This window comes from Tribolium madens, unplaced genomic scaffold (genome assembly GCF_015345945.1).
Source record: "Tribolium madens isolate multiple individuals breed KSU strain unplaced genomic scaffold, Tmad_KSU_1.1 Scaffold_19;HRSCAF=116;Tcas5.2_LG9, whole genome shotgun sequence".
NCBI classification, from domain to species: domain Eukaryota; kingdom Metazoa; phylum Arthropoda; class Insecta; order Coleoptera; family Tenebrionidae; genus Tribolium; species Tribolium madens.
The window spans coordinates 16,947,843-16,968,970 of record NW_025400983.1 but is presented as its reverse complement, the minus strand read 5'-3'; the positions used below and the strand labels follow the sequence as shown (position 1 = coordinate 16,968,970).

General features: G+C 32.3%; 1 protein-coding gene across 4 annotated transcripts in view; it reads right to left on the bottom strand.

Moving 5' to 3' along the window:
* LOC123015504 (myelin transcription factor 1) overlaps positions 1-21,128 on the bottom strand; it is a 241,221-nt gene that overhangs the window by 75,676 nt on the left and 144,417 nt on the right. For all 4 annotated transcript variants that reach the window (XM_044415265.1, XM_044415267.1, XM_044415266.1 and 1 more), the window contains exon 3: positions 16,684-16,753. In XM_044415265.1, coding sequence (XP_044271200.1) covers positions 16,684-16,753 — 70 coding nt within the window. The remainder of the gene's footprint in view (positions 1-16,683; positions 16,754-21,128) is intronic.

Here is a 21,128-nt window from a genome sequence, read left to right as displayed (position 1 = left end):
CAGATGGGGCTTGCGGGGGCTGCGCCCCCTATGGGGCTCGCGGGGGCTTCGGCCGCGAGTACGGTTCACAATATCAGGTTTAATTTTATATTTATTTTTTTTAATTGTATTCGACACATATATCTTTTGATAGGTCAATGATTCGCTGGCAATCTATTAATAATTTTTTATCTCTATGGTACACATTTTGCTAAAATCATTTGCGCCACTTGAAAAAAATTTAAAAAATAACTTCACTTTTGAGTCACCTACACTCGATTATTATTCGTCTTTCCACAATTTTTCTGCAAATCTGGAAATCTATAGTTCACTGGGTCCATCCAACGTTTGTTACTTCAATGCCAATAATAAAATCATGTCAACCTCAAATACGAAACTTTTTTGGTAAATTTCTATTATATGGAACTTTTAAAGTCCTAAACGACACTTGACGACTTATCATCTTGCTCTTTTATGTTAGCAAGTGAGTATAAATTTTATTATAGATAGGTCTCTTTCGGGGGCCCAAAATCCGCGGCACTCGTTGGAGACACAAAATTCACAAAAAACACCTCCGTCATTCGAACAAATTGACTATAAATACTTTACACACTCCATTATTTCACTTTTAGGTTACCCACACTCGATTATTATTGCATTTCCACAATTTTTCTGCTACTAAACTTTTTTGTGACTGACGCCGAGAAATGACAAATACAAACACCACTTGACCTTTTCAAAAAAAAAAAAATTTCTCACCTGACAGGTTAGCTCAAATTACACATTTCTTGGCAAAAATTCGTTTATATGGGGGCTTTTGAGTGTTGAACAATATTTCACAAACCACCACCTACCTATTTTAGATCGGATATTTTAGATCGGCATTTTTATCGAAAATTATATCGCCGTCTCTGGCCGCTGCTTCCGTCGCTGGCCGCACTTGGACCCACACAATTTATTAAAAATTACAATGGCACTCAACAAAATAGAAAAAATGGGCACTACATATTCATATCTATCTATAGAACCACCCCAACATGTATTCAGTTCGTTGTGGTGAGATTTAAAGAACCGCAATGAAAATTCCTTTTTGTCGTCGTACTGCACTTTGTAAATAAGTAAAGTTTGGCTGAGAAGTAGTGAAGCTGGCCCCAAGCTTTAGCAAATAATAGAGAGATATTCAATCCCACAATGTAATCAGTTGGTTTAAAGTCTGGCATCGTGTAAGCGCGAGTTAGGGCGAGCCATGCAATAATATCTTCTCGCGGAGAGATTCTTATATACAAATGGCGCTAATCAAGACACATGATTATGGCAGTGAAGCTGCGACGATGAGGACATGCGCTGCCGACTACTGAATCATAAAATCTTTCATTTGTTTCCCTGGTGTACCAATTGCTGTTAACTACCGCACCACTTGTGCGACTACGAAAAAAATTTAAATATTCAAAAAAAAAGAACGTACACTGGGAGAAATGTAATGGTTACATAGAATAAAATCGGTAAACCGTAAATTGACTAGTCAATATTTATTATATTTCAGTGTGAAAATATTTTGATCTACAGTACAACTTCAATATTCCGGACTAATGCAACATTGGGTGTATCCACATTTCACATTTTTTCGTATCATCAATTTTCTTGTTTTGTTTTAAACACACAAATTCGTATTTGTTTAATAAAAACATTTCTTTTGCTTTTCTCTCTGTGTTTGAGAGACTATAAAAATTAGGAATTTTTGGAGTTTGACCAAAAAAAAAAACCTGACTTTTTTCTGTTTTTGTAAATTTCTATAAGCTTGTGGCTGCCTGCCCTTAATCGAGTTCAAAGTTTTCATGTAAACTATTTAATAAACCGACTAATAGAAAATAAAATAAAAATGCAGAGTTGTAGTTTTATGTACACTTATGTTTTACATTACATTTCTCTTAACTACGACTTTTTATGAAAAGCTTGAATTTCAAAGTCAAGTTCACTTTATGTTCAGATAGTTAAAACAAAAAAAAGTTCGGACTACTGGAAGTTGGGATTGTTGTGGATTCGGAAAATCGAGGTTGTACTGTATTTCCAAAGTTCAAATTTTTGAATACGTACTTATTAGTATAAAGTCTGTATCAATAACAGCAGGTTTTTCGGTTTATAAGTTAACTTTTAACTTTAAGTTTACTTTTAGTTAAAAAGTAGTGTTTTTTCGTAAACGTAAGTTTGAAACGAGTGTGACTACAATGATGTCAAATTACAAAAATAAAATTTCTTTTTAACTTAAACATGGGTAAGTATTAATTTAACCCAATTTTAACTTTAAGTTATTTTTATCCAAAAGTTATGTAACTTAAAAGCTAATGAAGTGAAAAACCGGCTTTTGGAAACACGAATGCAATAATTATTGTAATATCGATTTTATAGTAGCAATTTATTTTTTTATTACAATTGTAAATTCTAAGTTTAATTTGTAGTTATCTAGATATTGAGGGCTGTTAAGAAAGCCATAATGACCGAGGAATTTGTAATCTTCCTGCGGTCGTTATGGCTCTTAACAGCACATGGTACGTACAACATTTTTCGTCATATTAAATTACTATTTCTAAAAAAAATATTTACAAATTCTGAATATTTGGAGGTTTAAACTGACAAAACTGTCAAAAATAATCCTATTACTAGAGTAGTATTGATAACTTAATAATTTAAAATTGAACGTTATTCATACCATAACAACATGGAACGACGACAAAAAATTTTATTGACCATCAGGAAGTAATAATCAAATTAATTTGAATGTAAAAGTTGGAAAGTATGATATTTAAACTTCATTCAACAATTGGTATGAAATACAGGATGTCCGGAAAGTCGCGCACCTTCGTTACAGTGTATCATCGGACGGTGCTCTAGACAACAAGAAAAATGATAAAAAAAAATCTATCTACAAAAGTTTTAAAGTTATGAGAGTTTCAATTTTGCACTTTGACACTACTTCCGTTGGAAAAATAATTTTTCAAATTTTCCAAGTACAGGCTATTAGAAGAGGAAACAAGAAAGGTGTATCCTAAATTGTAACTGTTTAGTGTAAAGTTTAGTGTAAAGCCTCATATGAGGCTTTTATTGGCAAAATTTTTGTACCTATTCTAAATAATTATAAAAAAAACATATACAAGTTCATCAGTATCATTAAATAGACATAAAAAATGTCAAATGGCAAAATTTTTTGACAGACATAATTTTTTAAACATTTTTTCAGTACTCTAGGGGACTACCCAATTACTCCCTTTTAAGGAGGTGCGCGTCTTTCCGGACATCCTGCATACAAGTCAGGTTGGGAAGTGGTCACTTCCTTGCCAGTTGAAATGTAATATGACTGTTGAGTTTAGGAAATGGACACTTCCCAATCTGAACTGTAATATACAATATGTCATATTCTCCAAAATTTGATAAATTCTTTATTGGCTTTCTGCTCTTTAAAAGGAGGATGATTGTGAATATCATACTACATACTTATTGTAAATTTCGTCTTGGTAATGAAGCACCTTCCACCTTGGTATGTACTATTCAATGCATGAAACAACCAGTAAACATTCAAATAATTTTTAAAATTTGGTTTTAATTGTTAAGTTGGTAATGATTTTTTAGAAAAAATGCTCAAATATAAAAAATGTCAATCAAGTCTTTTAAAAATATCGGCCTAGTTGGTGAAAAAAAATTAACAACTTATTTGCGATTTTAATAAATTGTCGATTCGATATTGTCACAACTCGGACATTCCTACGAATATGTCTTTACTTATCTCTTTACTAAATTATACTGATAAAAAAAATCGCTTTTTTATTATTTATTAAAAACAATCAATTATATAGCAACATTTTTACGGCCGCGCCAATACTTTACAGGTCGAGCCATAAGGCGGCAAAGCCATAAAAATGTTACCAGTCGTATATTATATAAGATTTTTTAGGATACTGCAACGATCACTTTCAAATTAAACAAAAATTTATGAAAACGAAAATTTAACTAGCGTTTAATACTTATAAATGAGTCCCGTAGATAGGCTATCCTCCGGTAGTAGACTACTACCGGACTAGGAAAGTAAATTTTATCTACCGGACTCGTTTGTAACTAATCGTATGTAGTAACTATGCTAGTAACTATCCTGTAACTATGCTAGTTACCAATTCAGTATCCTAAAAATAATGTAAAGTCACTCAAAGCGAGATTAATGCTAAAAAACACTTAAGAAATATTGTATGTTTAGATGCTTGCTTTATTGGCATGCACTGAGATGCTTTTAAAAAGTGTTTAAATATCGTATGTAACAATTTTTGGTGCATTTTCTGTTATTTAATTAACTTTTCCCATCTCACTGTATTTCACCAGGTTTGTTGTAAAAAATTTCTTAAAAATTCGCTTTTATTGTCGAGGAGTTAATAAAAACTAATATTTATTAAATAATAATAATGAAATATAAGCAAGTCCTCTAAGTTGCTGTAATTTTATTCCAGTTGTCGAAATGTCTTTATTTATCCAGTTTTCCATAAACGTCAATAATCCTTACCCCTTTCATTCAATACTTCCTTCGACATTCGAAGCCGAATTATTCATCACATTGAAAAATTAACTTTTTTTAGGGTAGTCAGTAGCGTTACGGTTTAAATTAACGTACAGTGTGCTCTCTCACGCGTTACCATGGCGATGACGAGAAGGGGCATTTCTAGCGGGCGGTTTTCGAGATGCTAAAAATTAAACTTGTGAAAAAGCCAAACGTCGTTTGCGACAGAAGCTTAATTAGGAAACGTTTTCAGAACAGCTTTAAATCACGAGCCGTTGAATTACAGAGGAAACGTATCAAAGACCGAATCGGCAAAGTCGCCACCCTACAGCCAAATGCATCAAGGACAAGAGTAAGGTTTATAAGCCCAAATAAATGAACAATTTTTTTCTTATATTTTGATTGCAATACATTTTAAACGTAAAATGGAAAGACAACACGAGCTAGATTCCGAATGATTTAATTAAGAACGATATCAGAGTCACATTGTGAAATAATGTGTGTCTCTAAATTGAAATTGATAAAGCATTCTTACCCGCACAACAAACCCGTATCCTGACGAGCTTCTGTTTTTCATTCCATGCGAATTTTGTGTGCCCGATGGGGCCCCGCCGCCCTTCGCCGCCCTCGCATATTCGAATATTTCCTCTTGCGTTATTTCCCGTCTCAGCCTCCCCACGTTTGGCGCGGTTTTGTTTTAACCTAGCCGCTTATTGGTTTTTACGATACACACGCGGCCTCCTAACGAAACGGGCCTCATTTTTATATTGGAAAGGAAGTCAAAGATGGTTGGTTTTCTCGCGCCAATTTACGCCACCGGTAATATCGTTCCAAATAAAACATCCTTTTACCCGGATTCAGCCCCTAGCATCGTCCCGGATGACAGATCTGATCACGACGTCATAATCAACCCTTGCACGCTAGCATTCTCCCTGAAACTTACTTGAATAAAGGGATGGCTGATATTCTAACGATTTTAGATCCAACTATGAGTGAGTGAGTGCCAAGGACTTGTTCTTTCTTTTTCATTTATATTTTAGGTGTTTTTATAGTAACTTTGTCAGTGTGATGGATAGGAGAAAATTAGATAAACAGAAAATGTGACGTCAAGGCACAGTAGCAGCAAAATCAAGCCCGATTTGTATTGCTTTGATGGTGGTTGTTGCGGCCTCGTTCAGTGGAGCGTCTCCAATCAGGCTCACCGCATCTCAAGCCGCTCCGTTTACCTGTGTACCACTTCCTCCTTGTCACCTGTGACGACGTGCAATCCCAGGTGCCGCATGTCGAGCACGTCTCCGCAATTTACTTGTTGCCTAATAGCATCATTTGCCTACCTATATCCTATGATGGCCCATTACGACGCAAATAGTCACCAAATAGAGAAAACTAAAATATTAGCAACCATGTTTCAAACTATCAAAATATTTATCAAGACTACAAATAATGTCTTTTTCTATTTTTATTAAATCGATGAGTGCAAAAAATCCAAAATCGTTTATTTCGGAAATCAATAAGAATTTTGTAGTTCCATCTCTACTGTTTTTTGAAATTGATAAAATTTAGCATTTTATGCATTGAATAAACAAACTTTTATTGTTTATCAAAATAAAAACAACTGTAAACTTCCATGTAAGTTTTTTTTAAGACTTTTCAAATCATTATTTTTTATTGTTATTAATTAAAATGCATTTTAAGTTTACAAATAATGAAAATTGCGTCAATCCTAGATTGACACAGTCTTGGTAAAGATTAAAATTTTACACAACTCAAAATCGCAATTTATACTCGATTTAATAGCAAAAATTTGTTTGTAATAATACAATACAATAATAGGAGTAGATTACATGTAAAGTCCAAATTACAGGTTTACTGTCGTCTTGTAGTCTTTTAAGGCAAATTCAAAATATGTATGTTATTATTCATATCAAACATAAAAATAGTGCATTTTTTACGATAAAAAAATAAAAAATAAATAACTTCTCTGATGGAGTTCAGACTTTAACATAATTTGTCATAATATTGATAGACTAAGAATTGTTGAACTTCATTTAAGAAAAATTCATTAAAAGTTGCAGAAAAATAATATAAAACTATATTTTACAAAATTAAATAGTTTGGTTAAGAAGTCCAAGATTCAAATTTATAAATTTGTTAAGGGGAAGCAATTTGTAGTGAAGAATTTGAAGATTGTAGAGATTTATGCTAGTTATTATTATGTCCCAATAACATCATGTAATATAAAACTTTTTAAAAATTGAAAATTTTTTTCACTGATAAAAACCGCACTTACACAATTTAGAAGAATAGTTACCTAATAGTTTTTCAAAAATGTTAAAAAGTAGGAAAATAAAAGCAAAAACTAACAAAAATTGTAAACAAATACGGAGTAATTTTGAGGTATGTACAAATATTTTAAAAGAAGTTAAAAGAAGTCAAAACAACTCAATATGTCTTATCCGAATGTTGATAGTTTCTGAGAAATAGAGGGTGAAACCTCCACATTGGCGCCGAAAAAAATATCAAAATAATCCAACATAAATGATTGTTAAACCTTCTGAGTACTTTATCCCAAAGTTTACATTGCTAGTAATCGGTAACATGAGCTAATGAAACTGGGTGATATCTTCAACAACAAAAATTAATCTAAAATTTTTACTATTGTATGATTTCTTTTAAATGAAGACACTTAAGATTTAAAGAACTAGCTCCAGAGATCATATTTGTTTACAATTTAAGTTGGTGAAGTTCAAGACTGCACCCCGAATTCAAATTTATTCGACGAATAAAACCTTCTGTAACTCAGAAATTAAAAATATTTGGATAAACCAAATTTTCCTCAAATAAATAGGGTGTTTACGGAACATAGTTGAAAATTGACTTGGTAATATACTTAAGAGTACAGAAATAATATAACCGAGAAAAAAAACTCACAGAATGGTTCTTATTATTTAATAATGTCATCTAACTCCAAATATCAGTACAAAGTTTGAGAGTCACTGGAATTATTTTTTTTCTAAAATAAAATTACATTTTTGCAACAAATAAGAAAATCGTATCCACGGTAATAAAAAAGAAAAGTCACTTCATAATTTTGTCACTGACCACTGTTATTTGCTTTTGTCTTAGTATTAATCAAATTTCCAAAATCGTTTTAAAAACAAAATCGTTTGATTGAATATTGAAATAATAAATTGGTTGTTGTGAATATAATTTACGTTGAAACACAACATAATAGTATTAATGACCATTGTTGTAGCCGAAGCAGTAGTTCTCAAACAAATAAATAAAATCAGTTATTTTCTTCCCTTATCTCAAGACCGTAAACATTCTGTATATAATCTTTAAGATTTTCTCTTCAACATTTCTTACTTTTATTTTATAAATTTAAGTTAAAATCAGGAAAAACAGAAAAAATATAAAATATTCTCTTTTTTAAAAATTACGAAAAAAAATAATTGTTTTGGTCAAATGTTTGTAATTTGTATTAGCAAAGTAAACTTTAGAAAAAGATGTCGAAAAAATGTGCAATTTACAATCACATATTTGACAAATTTACCGACATTAAAGTCGAAATTGGACTATTTTTTTAGAAGATATCTGTCATAGCATTATCGTTTTACTCCACTTTTCCCAATTTCAAACTTTTGATAAAGCAAGTTGAACATTCTAATTTCTTTTAAACCCAAAAAATTTCTTAAAATTTATGCATACCTAACTGTTAAAGTTAACCATGTACCTAGCTAAAAATATTTTGTTATGTTTTACGAAAATATAGAATGTTGTAGATCATTTTAGTTTTGAGTTTAACTTTTCTGTTTCCTAATGGGCGTACCTAATTCAGTAATAAAAATTTGTAATAACAAGTTGAAAAATTTTGCTAGAAAGCAACCTTATTTTCAATTGAATCACAATCATAAATAAAATAATTGTATAAAATTTCAGTTTTATACGTTCTTAAAATTTGTGTATCAAAGCTTGTGCTGAAATTTGCCGATTGAACCCCATCACCGTTGATATATTCATCCATTTACAAGTGGCAGGCGTTGACATCGTCGTCGTTGGCGGGAATATGTAAGAGGTAGTTGAAATGCATCACATTTGGCCCGATAGTTTGTTTCGAAGTACCTTTTTAGGCTAACTTTATCCGTGGAAAAGTTGAGGTGGCGCAGCTGACGAGTATGCAAATAGCATAAGGTGCGCGCTCTTATAGAAAGCAGAGCCCCTCGACAAAATGGAAATACGATGAGCAGTGCTTGTCTCTCGACCTGATGCGAGGAATTATGAAAACGACTTGCGAAATATAGAATAGATGAATGTGTAAGTGAAAGTACATATGGAGGGCGCCGATATAACCTTTCTCTAATAGAAAAAGAGGTCTCTGACACCTTAAAAATATACTTTTTCTGCAGTTAAACTATTTGTTTTCCTAACTAATTATTTAAAATGACAAGACCAAAAAAACTAACTGTTTTTTTGACTAAACACTGATTCTGTTTCATCAAAAAAAGGTTCAAAATAACAACAAGCAATTTGATACATTATTTACAAATATTTTTTCGAATTTGATTATTATTAGACAGTGCACTTCAATTCCTTGTTAACGCCTTTTATCGATTAAAGTAATCAGGCTGCGTTGGCTACCGAAAAAATTCAAAGCGTCGTCTGAGATTTATAGCGTCCGTAGCGTTACTCGTCCCGCCTATTTTGTAAATTACATTAAAAATTAAAACGGGATGTGGCGCGCTAACAATACAACCGCGTATGCGTTCCTTTATTAAAAGTATGTACCCACAGCGCCGCGACAGGATGAAGTTTTAATCACCAGATAAAGGAAATCTCAGGGCGACGGTGAAAAACAAAACCGAGAGCTGTGGGAGCCCCGAGCCATTCTGGAGACGCAGATTTGAATACGGGAGTTCTACCTCCTAACTCTACTCTTTCTCTTTCTTTCACATTACAACCAACACATTTTTCATATCTTTCTTATTCTAATTTTCGCAATTTTAAACTTCAAGATAAGAGCGCACATGGTTCATATGTTCGCACCGTCTTTACATATGTTCAGGCATATGACAACCCCCAAAAATATTTCCAACAATTAAAAATCCCTAAGGTTTATAAAAAGTCCTCAATGCGTTTATTTAAAAGGCAACCAGTTGTACATCCACAAAAGCAAACGTCAAACAAGTAAAAAAAATATTACAGAATACAAGAGCAGTTAAAGTGTCACATTGTGATGTGAGGAGTTGTATAGGTGATTTTTATACTATCCTTTTTAAGCTTTTTAAATTAAATTTATTATTATATTTGACAGTTAAAATTTTTGACATTTGACGCATGTGGTAACCAAATCGATTGAAAACAGCTCAAATTGCATTATTTTCGGTGAAATATGTTGATCTACAACAATTTCTCATTTGACAAGGAGAGTAGTCACAGTCGGTGATGGCAAATACTCATTGTGACACCGAAATAGATAAATAACATTTTTTGGTGTTCTAACCTGTAAACGTCAAATTAACATACATATTGACAACTATAGAAAAACACATTTACAAAATATATCCTGTTGTATGTAGAAAACTTATTTATTAAAATGTAACTACTGAATGACTGAAATATTTTTTTATTTGATTTTAATTGAAATAGCGCTATCTAGTGGAGCGTTATAATAGCCATAACAGCCATACGAGAAATTTATTAATAAAAATGTTCAACCAAAAAGTACAAATCTTGTGAGTTAATCATTTTACAGAACTCACTTATTAAGTATTAAGGCACTCCGCCACGCTTCGTGTATCAAATTAATTTCGCCCTGTAAAAGCGAATGTACCGAAATCTCTATTTCGTGTAAGTATTAATATTCTATGCCAAAAAAAAAAAAATCAAAAACACATTCATTGGATATTTTCTGTTATTTTCAGCCTATTGCCATATCAACAAAAAATTACTGCCTAGAATTCATAACTAGGTTGCCATAAATTTGGTTAGGTTGGTTTCTGGCGACAAACAAAAGATATCGTAACTAGTGTCAAAAATTTATGTTAATTCACCTGTCAACTTGTATGGATATCCACGGAATTCGTAATGGATAACTCGTGATAATTGACAGATACGTCAACTGTCAACAATAACGGGTAACCAAACTTAGACATTCAAAATCACTTTTAAAAATTCTAGGTACAAACAACATGAAAAACGTAATTTTCCTAAAAGTTCAAATCCTAGGTGGTAATTTCTTGTTGATAAATCTGTATATGTAAACATTACTAAAGTCGCGGTCAATTGATAGTGGCCACTTCCCTGTGTAAATTTGTAAAAATTGAGTTATGAAAATTCGCCAATTGTTTTTTAAGGACATATCTATCTCAAAAATGACAATTTTGAAAAACTCGAGTTAGAATACTTCACATATCGACTCTCCCAACGAAAAATATAGTAACTCCTAAAAATTGTTTTTTGAGTTACGATGGTTCATGTAGGGCCTAACGCTTAAAATACAAAAACAATGAGAAAAATTTTCTTTCAATAAACAATTACTTACCAAAATTTAGGCCCTCAGCAATTTTCAATAATATTAAGCAGCTGATTTTTTATTAAAGGTTCAATTTTTTCTCAAAACCCTAATTTTTGAGTTAGCTACTATAGTTTTCGTTGGGAGAGTCGATATAAAATCTACTGCGCCTGTCACAATTTTTGACACAATGTAGTTGCATCTGCTGTCAACATAGACACAACCCACACACTAGAGGTGGCGGGCTAGGGGCTGCCAACTTTGCAATAAATTAAATGGCCACTATGAATTGACTTTAAGCTTTTCTCTAAAAATTGTAGAAGGCGAAAGCAATTTAATGAATAAACAATTACCAATCATTTAAAAATGGAAAATCACAAAACTGAATAATAAATAAATCACTGTCATAATTTGAAGTTTTATTATGTAGATGTTTAGATGGTTGCGCGATATATGCATTTAGATTTTTTTTAGAAAATGTGTAAATCATATTTTTCAATTAAAATGATTAGAGCTTTTAGTTTATATTATGAAAATTACGTAAAATAAATAAAAAGATATTCACGTGTTTAGAAATTTGGTTTATTGGAATAAATCTGGCTGCATATAAATCCAGCTTTCATAATTCGTGCTCACCTGTACATAAATACAAAGTAAATTAACCGAGTATAAATCCGTTTTCTAAACGGCATAACCACGTGTTCACGATAATTTGTAGCCCCAATATTTCAGAAAAATTCTTAGTAGAGTGAATTATGGTCTAACTTTATATTTACGATATTAATTTCCTCGCATTTCCTTGTTGCAGTAAAGTCATCACCAGTCTGGGTTGGTTGGTATATTCTTCACGACCACGTAGAAGATGCGTCTAGAAACGATGGCATGATAACATTGTATTGTACCTGAGTACCGTGTTTCCGTTATTATCTCTGCTTTCGCCACTTTAACTCATTCAAGGACGGAAGTGGAAATACGACGCGTTATCATAACCGGACCACCACGGCGACGCCTGATAATTGCTTCGATAAACCGACAGCCCCATGAAATGGAATTTTTCAGGAGCAACATTGATAATTATTAATACTACCAGATACGTACATGTATTCAAGAAAAAAAGAAAGTTAGTTTAAAGAAGTGATTTCTCAGGTGTCGCGTTGGTGCGTGAAATCGTAAAAGATATCTCTGTAAAAGAAGCCGCTGAAAAATGCTATCTATGTTGAGCCACCTGTAGCTCCCTCTGAAAAGCCGGTGAATGCTCCATAGAATATTCAGTGGCAATGTGTGCGTGCATGTGTGGGGGAATGCGAGTGGAATCATTTGTAAAAATGCTTGTCAGCTACGTGCTGCCGGCGAAGCTCCCATTTCAATAGACCACCGCTCGGTTTAATTCTTTATTTTGCCCCAACCGCAAATTCGCCGACAAACGTTTAAACGGGCGATGAATAAAATTATTTTTGACCCGAGTTTGTATTTTTAACCAAAAAAAATAATTGACGAATTGTTGGCCAAGAAGATTAAAACTGATAAAGATTATATGTTACACACGCGTGTAAAGGAAATGTGTTAAAGCTTTTGCTCTTTTTACCAACGTTGGGGAGGCTTTTATCGCGTCGTAACCTAGTAATAGGGAGCGTAACGGGTCAGTTCCGGACGTTGCCGGAAGAAACACGTGATTTAGCAAATAAATAACGACGGTGAAGTCTTCGTGTTAGCAGACACTGACGGCTAATTAACAATGTACCGGTGGCCGAACAAGCACGCAAATTCTGAATAGTTCTTGTGCTCTGAATGAAGATTATTGAACCAAAACCATGTATTAAATGTTGAAATTTTGCGTTTTATTACCCAAACGTAAACTGCAAATGGAAAACCTTATTCACCTCAAGGCTTATGCAAATTAAGCCAATTCTCGATACAATCAATCATATCCGTGAGTAATCAGATGTTTGTCTAAAGAGAGAAGTTTCAAGTTCTCTCCCGCTGTTCAGTAATGACTATTAACGATTTTGATATAAACATTCTTGAGACAAATATTAATATAAATTTTTGATAATGGTTTCGAGAAGATTTCCATGTAGGTGGACCAACGTCATGCGAAAAATGCGTACGTTCCCAGATGCCTTGGATGAGCAACAACGAACATTAGCAGCAGCAGGAGTAAAGCCAGTGTTCAATATAATAGCGGGAGATTCCTCGGCGACCACAACCCGCGTGCGCTGGCTGCTTCTCTCCTAGGCTAGCGTCTCGAAACCGCACATTTCAACCCCCGTCCCCTTTAACCCCATCCACCCCCTACACTCTTAACGGCGACGGGGGAGCGTTTTACTGTTTTATTGATTAATTGAGTTCAGCCGAATTTCTCTCGCTTCGGATTTCAGTTTTATTACGTTTTATAGTTATCTTTATGACGCGTTTTTTTCTCGATCGGCTCTGTCTTTTTATGACTTTGGGATTGTTTGTAATTGTCATGTTGTCATCATCATCGCGGTTAATTCGTTACGATTAATTTTTATTGGTATTGTTCTCTCGCTTGAAATGCGAGCTTTGCATTATTATGTGCTGTAATTTTATAGTTTAATTTATAACACAAGAGCTTGCCACACATCGCACAATATGCCGACGTGATTTAGATAGAAAACGCGACTTTCTACGCTATTTATATTATCATCTGGCTTGTGGATATGAATAAATGCATAGTGAACAGCAGCTCTACGCTACAGGCAAAGAAGACGCCAGACACCGAGTGTTTCAACTTAACCCACACCAAATAGATTCTAGATGCAATTTCAATGATCCGAATTATAATATTATTTTACTACACTATAATCACAAACAATACATCATAAAAATTAAATATGGTGGTTTTTTTATTATAAGACTCTAATTTTTTATCCATCTCTCCACAATAGAGGATACAGGGTGTTAAAAAACTCGTGGATACATACAATTAAATTTTGGAAAAATCCTTAAACAGGTCAATTTTGTTTTAAAAGTACACATTCTAGTACGAAATTAAAATCTTAGCTTTTATTTGTTTTAGAGTGATGACGTCATTTTAAATAGGAACCTTAAATTCATTACTAAAACATTAAGGTATCAAAGTTGTGGTATAATTTTTTGATATATTACTTATATTGTAAAATTATTGAGAAAAAAACATCATTTGTTTCTCACTTTCAGCTGTGTTATGGATTTATCACCACATCCCGACATTATCAGAATTTCAATTTTTTTACTTTCCTTATCCTATAAAGAAAGTATTGTAATCGGTTGAAATTTGACCTACCCAGATTTTTACATTTCTGAACGAATTATAGGTTTAAGACACCAAAAAGTTAGTTTGGGCCATTGGGTCGTCGCTCTCTCTCTCTCTGTGTGTGTGCGTGTGTGTTTGTGTGTCTGTCTGTAAAAAGCAAATCTCGAGAACCATAAGAGCCAGAAACTTGAAATTTGGTATGTAAGTTACTTGTAGCAAGGGGACGTAGCACGAAATTGGTAAAAATCGTCGCACCGTTTGGCCGCAAAGAGCAAAAATCGGCCGTAACGCGGCCGCAGAATTATATGGTTGAAGATACAATAAATTCATGGGGATGCAAATTATTTTTAATCATGAAATATATATTATTAAACAGTAAAATGTGATAAAATAATAATAATAATGGGTATCAAACTAAAAAAAAAACTGCACCCCAAACTCGAACCCGCGAGAACTATGATCTATTTCGCGTGTAATCCAGCATTTTAATATTAATGTCTGTAAATTTTTTGTTGTTTTTACTATTAGCTTATAGTGTATCACGCATCTTTGTTTTTGTGTTCCTCAGTACATTTGGTCAATTGTTAAGTTACGATAACACGAGGTTGTGAATTACAAATACAAAAATTTATTTTTTGCTTTTGTTCTACTGATTAGAAATTACTTGACTGAAAGTCTATTGAGGCAGACAATTAAATTATATATTCCCTATTTTTACGATCTATTTTAAGTATTTCCAATACCGAGTGACGAAAACATTAATTAAAATTTTTCGTTGGCGTTACTTTTTGTAATGATAGATTTTTAGTCTAAGTACTTACAAGTCGCAGATACAAGGTGTTAAAAAAAGATTGTAAAACATTTTAGGAAGTAAATAGTATGGACCAAAACAAACAAAAAAGTCTTAATAAATATGGGTCCCCAAAGAAACGGTTTCGGAAAAAATTATTCGTTTTTTGAAATATTTATTTGCAGTCTTTTCAAACAAAAAAGAGAAGCTTCTAGTGAAGATTTAAAAAAAAATTACATTTGACATTTCCCAAACCGTTACTTTGCGGACCTTGTTTATCAAGACTTTTTTGTTTATTTTAGTCCACACTATTACCTCCTTAAACATTTTACAATCTGTTTCTAACATCCTGTATAATTGGAGAAACATTTGTAATTTCAGGTCATAACTAGTTATTTTTATAAAAAACTGATCTGTCGTAGTTAAAGTATAGAATAGTTTTGTTATTTAATACTTTAACTACAGTCGTTAAAATATAACTTGATTAATGCCCCGCCCTTAAGTAGTTTTACCAACGAAAAGTTGTAATCAAAGGCAGTGTAAGTCACACTGACACAATTTTTGAAATGTCACGTGGAAATTTAGTTGACATTAAAGTTTAAACCTAAATTCAGTGTTTTTTAAGCAATTCAAAGTAAGTACTTCATAATAGAATAATGTAAAATATGCACCTAAATATAGAAGCCTATTTTATTACACGAAATCACGGAAAAAATTGTCCAGTGTAATTTTTGCTCTAATATGATTGGACTGTTAGTTGCTAATAATTCAAAATAGGCGGAGCAATCATCTTTTTTACACTTTATGGGCTATAATTATTAACTTATGAAATGAAAAATAGGAGGAACAAAGTTGAAAAGTAAATAATTAAAAAAACGGATAAATTCTTAAAATAATAAAAATAACAAACGACAAATGTAATTTTGCCACATATGATTATTTAAGATTCTTACAACAAACAGAATTACATTGCAATAAAAAAAACTACAGACACGTTTTCAGACTCTGAATCATCATGCATCAATTAATTCCGTTATATCTGAGAAACAAGAAGCTCCCCAGGGAAAGCGGTCGTACGTCAAACGTTATAGAAATATTGATTTTCTTCTTAATTAGGTTTTAATTACGTAAAGATTAGGCTTTTTAAAAGCATTTAAAACATTTTTATATGTGACAGTATGGTCCATGTTAAAACGCAACAAACGACTTTTGAGCATCAAAATCGGTGTTAGGTGTATAAAAACTCTTTTTATTTGAAAAAACATTTTTCGTAAAGAGAAAGTTGTATAAGATGCTTGTCTGAAACTTTCGCATAAAATTATAATAATGAAATTCTTAGTAAGTTAGCTTTTTACAAGAAAATATCAAATAGGTAGAGAAAAAGCGCCGTAAAACAATGGCCGACTGTATCTCTCATCAAGCAGCTTTTTAAATAACGACTCGTTGGCATTCCTCGTATTAAGATTGTTTTCTCAAGTTTTAAAAAGTTTGCAGATGAAATTTTACTGCAAAGGTACATTCTTTCTCGATTCTTTGTAATTCTTTAGTAAGGGTAAACGAAGAAGTTAAGATCTAATACAGCCGTATTGAAAAATCTAAAAAATTACCTTCAAAAGTGGTCGTCGGGAGTGGTTCTAAATGTTCCTCTACCAAGCTTGTCTTTGGCCGAAAGTAGGACTGCAACAAAAAAAAAACAAATTTAGTGAACCATGATTTAATACAAATTTTAATAGTTTGGATTGTAATGATAGTTTGTCCAGTCAGGGATTGAAGTGGATATCAAAGTCAAGAATTTCCATTAATATTGGCGGCCTCAGCTGCGACAATCTTCCCCTTAAATCCGGTGTCTATAAATTGCGATCTAGCTCCTCTCTTTTCGACTTTGAATTGTAATTAACATTTGGTTCTCCCATTAGTGTAATTAAAGTGCCATTCCATAACCTAGCGGTACCTTATCTTATCGTCTCTTCAGGCGAGCAGAGCGCTGCCGCTCTCGTCGGCACTGCCTTAGGCCGTCGTGCAGTCGTGTTACAACTTTACCTTCCGTACGCATTCGGTCGGAGATTCTGCACGGATTTTAAGGCAAACCTCGTAATTAGACAAAATAAAGTATGCAACAACATCTAGTCTATAATAGAGTTATTTATATTATATAGGGTGCGCCAGAACTCGCGCCCCAGAGAAAAAAAATGTAAGGTAAGATACCAGGAACATGGAAAAAATGTTAAAAACATTCTATCTATAAAAATTTCAAAGTTATAATAGTTTAAATTTTGCACTTTGACTCTATTTCTGTTGAAAAAATAATTTTCCAAGTTTTTCTTGCTACAGGCTATTAGAAGAGAAAATAAGGAAGCTGTATCCTAAACTGTAACTCTGTTTAATGTTATTCGTGACTTTTATTAGAAAAATTTTTGTACCTTTACTAAATAATTATAATAAAAACATATATAGGTAATCCATTTCATTGAAATTGGTATAACAGTACACTGATTATACAGATAAGACAGATTTTTGAAAAATAGTTAAACAATTTTTTTCACTGTACTTTTTGCCAAAAGTCACAAAAAATCATAGCAGTTGTGTTCTATGTATTGCTACAAATATATTACAACATTTAGTTTCCATATAAATGTTGTGAATTTTATGAAAAACTGAAATATAAAATTGTTCATTTGTGAGTATCAGATTTACCCCTTCCATGCTTCCACAACGACAGTTGAGCGGGCCGTTTTTAGGACGGCAGCGTTGAAGGTACCAACATGGGCACCAACCAACATAAATAAAGTAACTAAGTTACTTGGCATTTTGACATGACAAGTTTTTGAGGTTATGATGGTTGATGCATATGGAAATGGTTTACTGGGTGGAAAGTTTGTGTTATTTTGGAAGTTGGAATAAAGTGATGCAAAATAAAAACATTAATAACGTCAATTTTTGTTGTTTACTTTACGAAAGATTATTTTCAATACGTAAAGTACATTTGAATTTGGCGGTACCCGAAGACCGTTGAGAGGGCCGGGCGGCCAGGTGGGGGCAACATCCATTTTGTGATTTTGCCGTAGCTGTCATATCTGTATAATTTGTGAACAGTAGGCTATGATTGTGTAAACCACGCTTTAAATGTCAAAAAGGCTTTATACAGGGTGCGCCAGAACACTCGCGCCCCAGAGAAAAATGCCATATAAGGTAAGATACCAGGAACATAGAAAAAATGTTAAAAAAATTATCTATAAAAATTTCGAAGTAATGAGGGTTTAAAGTTTGCACTTTGACTCTATTTATTTCTGTTGGAAAAATAGTTTTTCAAGTTTTTTTCAAAGAGAGTTTTTTCTATAAAAAGTTTAACACCCTGTTTCATCCCTTTGTAGGTGTAGTTTTAACACCAAAAACATACACTATTTGTTTTGGAAAAAATAAATTGGCTTTATTCAAATTGGTATATTTAATTCCATTAACAGCAACAACAAAAAGAAATTGATTATGTTTTCAAACATACTACTCTGAAGAGAACTACTTTTAATTATAATTTGAAAAAATTCTGAGAATAACGAACTAGCAACAAAAACAGTGAAAAAACGAATACAAATGTCAGTCATGTCAGTTCAACAAACCATGTAGGTAAGTAATTAAAGAAAAACAAAAATCCTATCTGCTATTATACCAGGGACATGCCCTACAAACTTAAATATGAAATTTCATAGCCAAGCATTATGCAATTTCAATGAAATCTACTATACAAGATCATCAGTATCGTTAAATAGACATAAAAAATGTCAAATGTCCAAAAGAAATATCAAAATTTTTTGACAGAATTTTTTAAAGATGTTCCTGGTAACTTATTTTTTTTTGAAATTTTTCTTTGGGGCGCAAGTTCTTACACATACATCCATACTTTTTTTGCAAAAAAGTTACAAAATTTAATCAACTCTATATTTTGTTGTAGGTTAATCATGTCATCCGCAAATGTCCTTTGACCTTCTTCGTTCAATCACAGGCAGGCTATTATTCAAAATGTCAACGATGACACAATAACCGATATAAGTCCCCTCCATTGAAGGCGGACTCAGGTGCATTAAAGCCCTTAGGTCTTGGTCGGCCATGTGTCTTTCCTTGTGAACTATTATTATGATTTTGTACGGACAGCTAACACATGTCTACGAATTTGTGTCAGCTTGAGTTACTATCGGCATATCTCTCGCGCCCAGCTACATTATTTTGTGTCGGACTTCTCGAAAAGCTGTTTAATCTCTGAAGCTTAAGTAGCAACGGATTACTCCGCCAAAGTTATAACTGGATTTTATGAAACACCCTTCTTCTTTATAGATACTATTTTTAATACAAGTTATTAAATATACGATATAGTTTATGTTTGTGCTTTTGAAGTGGTTTGAAGAAGTAACCAAATGCATGTTTTGATACTTTTTTGCAATCTTAGCATCCTCCTTAAACAAGAAGTATGTCAAGTCTTGTCCATAAAATTATTTTTTTTATGCAGGGTGCGCTAGAACTCGCGCCCTAGAGAATATTTCCAAGTAACGTTAGATACCAGGAACATGAAAAAAATGTTTAAAAAATTCTATCTGTCAAAAAATTTAATGATACTGATGATCTTTTATATGTTTTTTTACAATTACTTAGTAAAGGGACAAAAAAATTTCCAATAAAAGCCACAAATATCATTGAACAGAGTTACAATTTAGGATACAGCTTCCTTGTTTCCTCTTTTAATAGCCTATAGCAAAAAAACTTGGAAAATTATTTTTACAACAGAAATTAATAGAGTCAAAGTGCAAACTTTAAACCCTCATAACATCGAAATTTTTATAGATATTTTTTTTTAATATTTTTCCTATGTTCCTGGTATCTTACCTTATATGGCATTTTTCTCTGGAGCGCGAGTTCTCGCGCACCCTATATAAAAGCGCTACTCTATGTCTATGTACCTGTTTTTTAGCGCACACTTATCTATTTATTAAACTCCGGTATTTCGTATAATCTAGATATCTAGATTTTTGTTTAGAGTCACAATTTGAATACGTTTAGAAAAAACTAATCTCAAAAAATCAAAGATTTTACATTTTTGCTTACTCACTTCCCACAATATTTTTTTCTAAATCAATTAACCCGTACCTTCAAAACAAATATGTTCTAACCAATAATCAAATTTTCTAACAAGGCGTATAAGACCATTGTAATTGTCATTTACTAGTTTGCTATTTTAGTTTTAGAAGTTACTATAAAAAATATCATGTTTTTTGAAGTAATTGAAGTTCAGTCATATTAAATTTAAGCTTATATACAGGCTGAGTCATGTATAATAAAGACTCTAACCGATTATTATTATCAAACGCAACTATTATACCATGATACCATTATTTTTGTGGAGTATTTTCGAATCCAAAAGGAAAAAAGTGGAATTAATAACAATGTCAAATTTAATGAATGACATTTCAACAGAAGACAAGGTATCTGTGGGAAAGGATTTTGGGTTGCGTTTGAAAATTGGTTTTGGTCTTCATTTTAGGTGACTCGCCGTGTAAGTTAGTTGAATGGTAGTCAAAACATTATTAAAATTATTATCATTAAAAAAATATTATTGATTAGAGAATTCATAGATCAATAAACCAATTTATAAACAGTTCTCCCAAAATTCTTGATACTAGTAACACTTGAAACATTTGTGTTTGGCGTATTCGTAACAAGGCCAGTGATAACACATGCTTATAGTAGATTTTATATGTTATACTTTCTGTTTTTTTTTTTTTTTGGCGAAATATCTTTACGAGAAAAAATTGTAAACCAGCGCAAAAAAATACAAAGGAATCAGTTATAAAATCTTAGAAAACAATTCAAAATTTAAAATTCCCGCCTAGACTGTGTGGTTATTATCACTTACAACTTCAATGTTAAATGAATTTAAACATTCGTTGTTTAAAATCGAGTTTAAAATAATAGTAAATGAACAAGAATCTTTTGCTAATTAAAATTTTGTTAAAAATATTTTATGCATATTTTTGCATCATTGTAAAATTATAATACGAGTAGCACG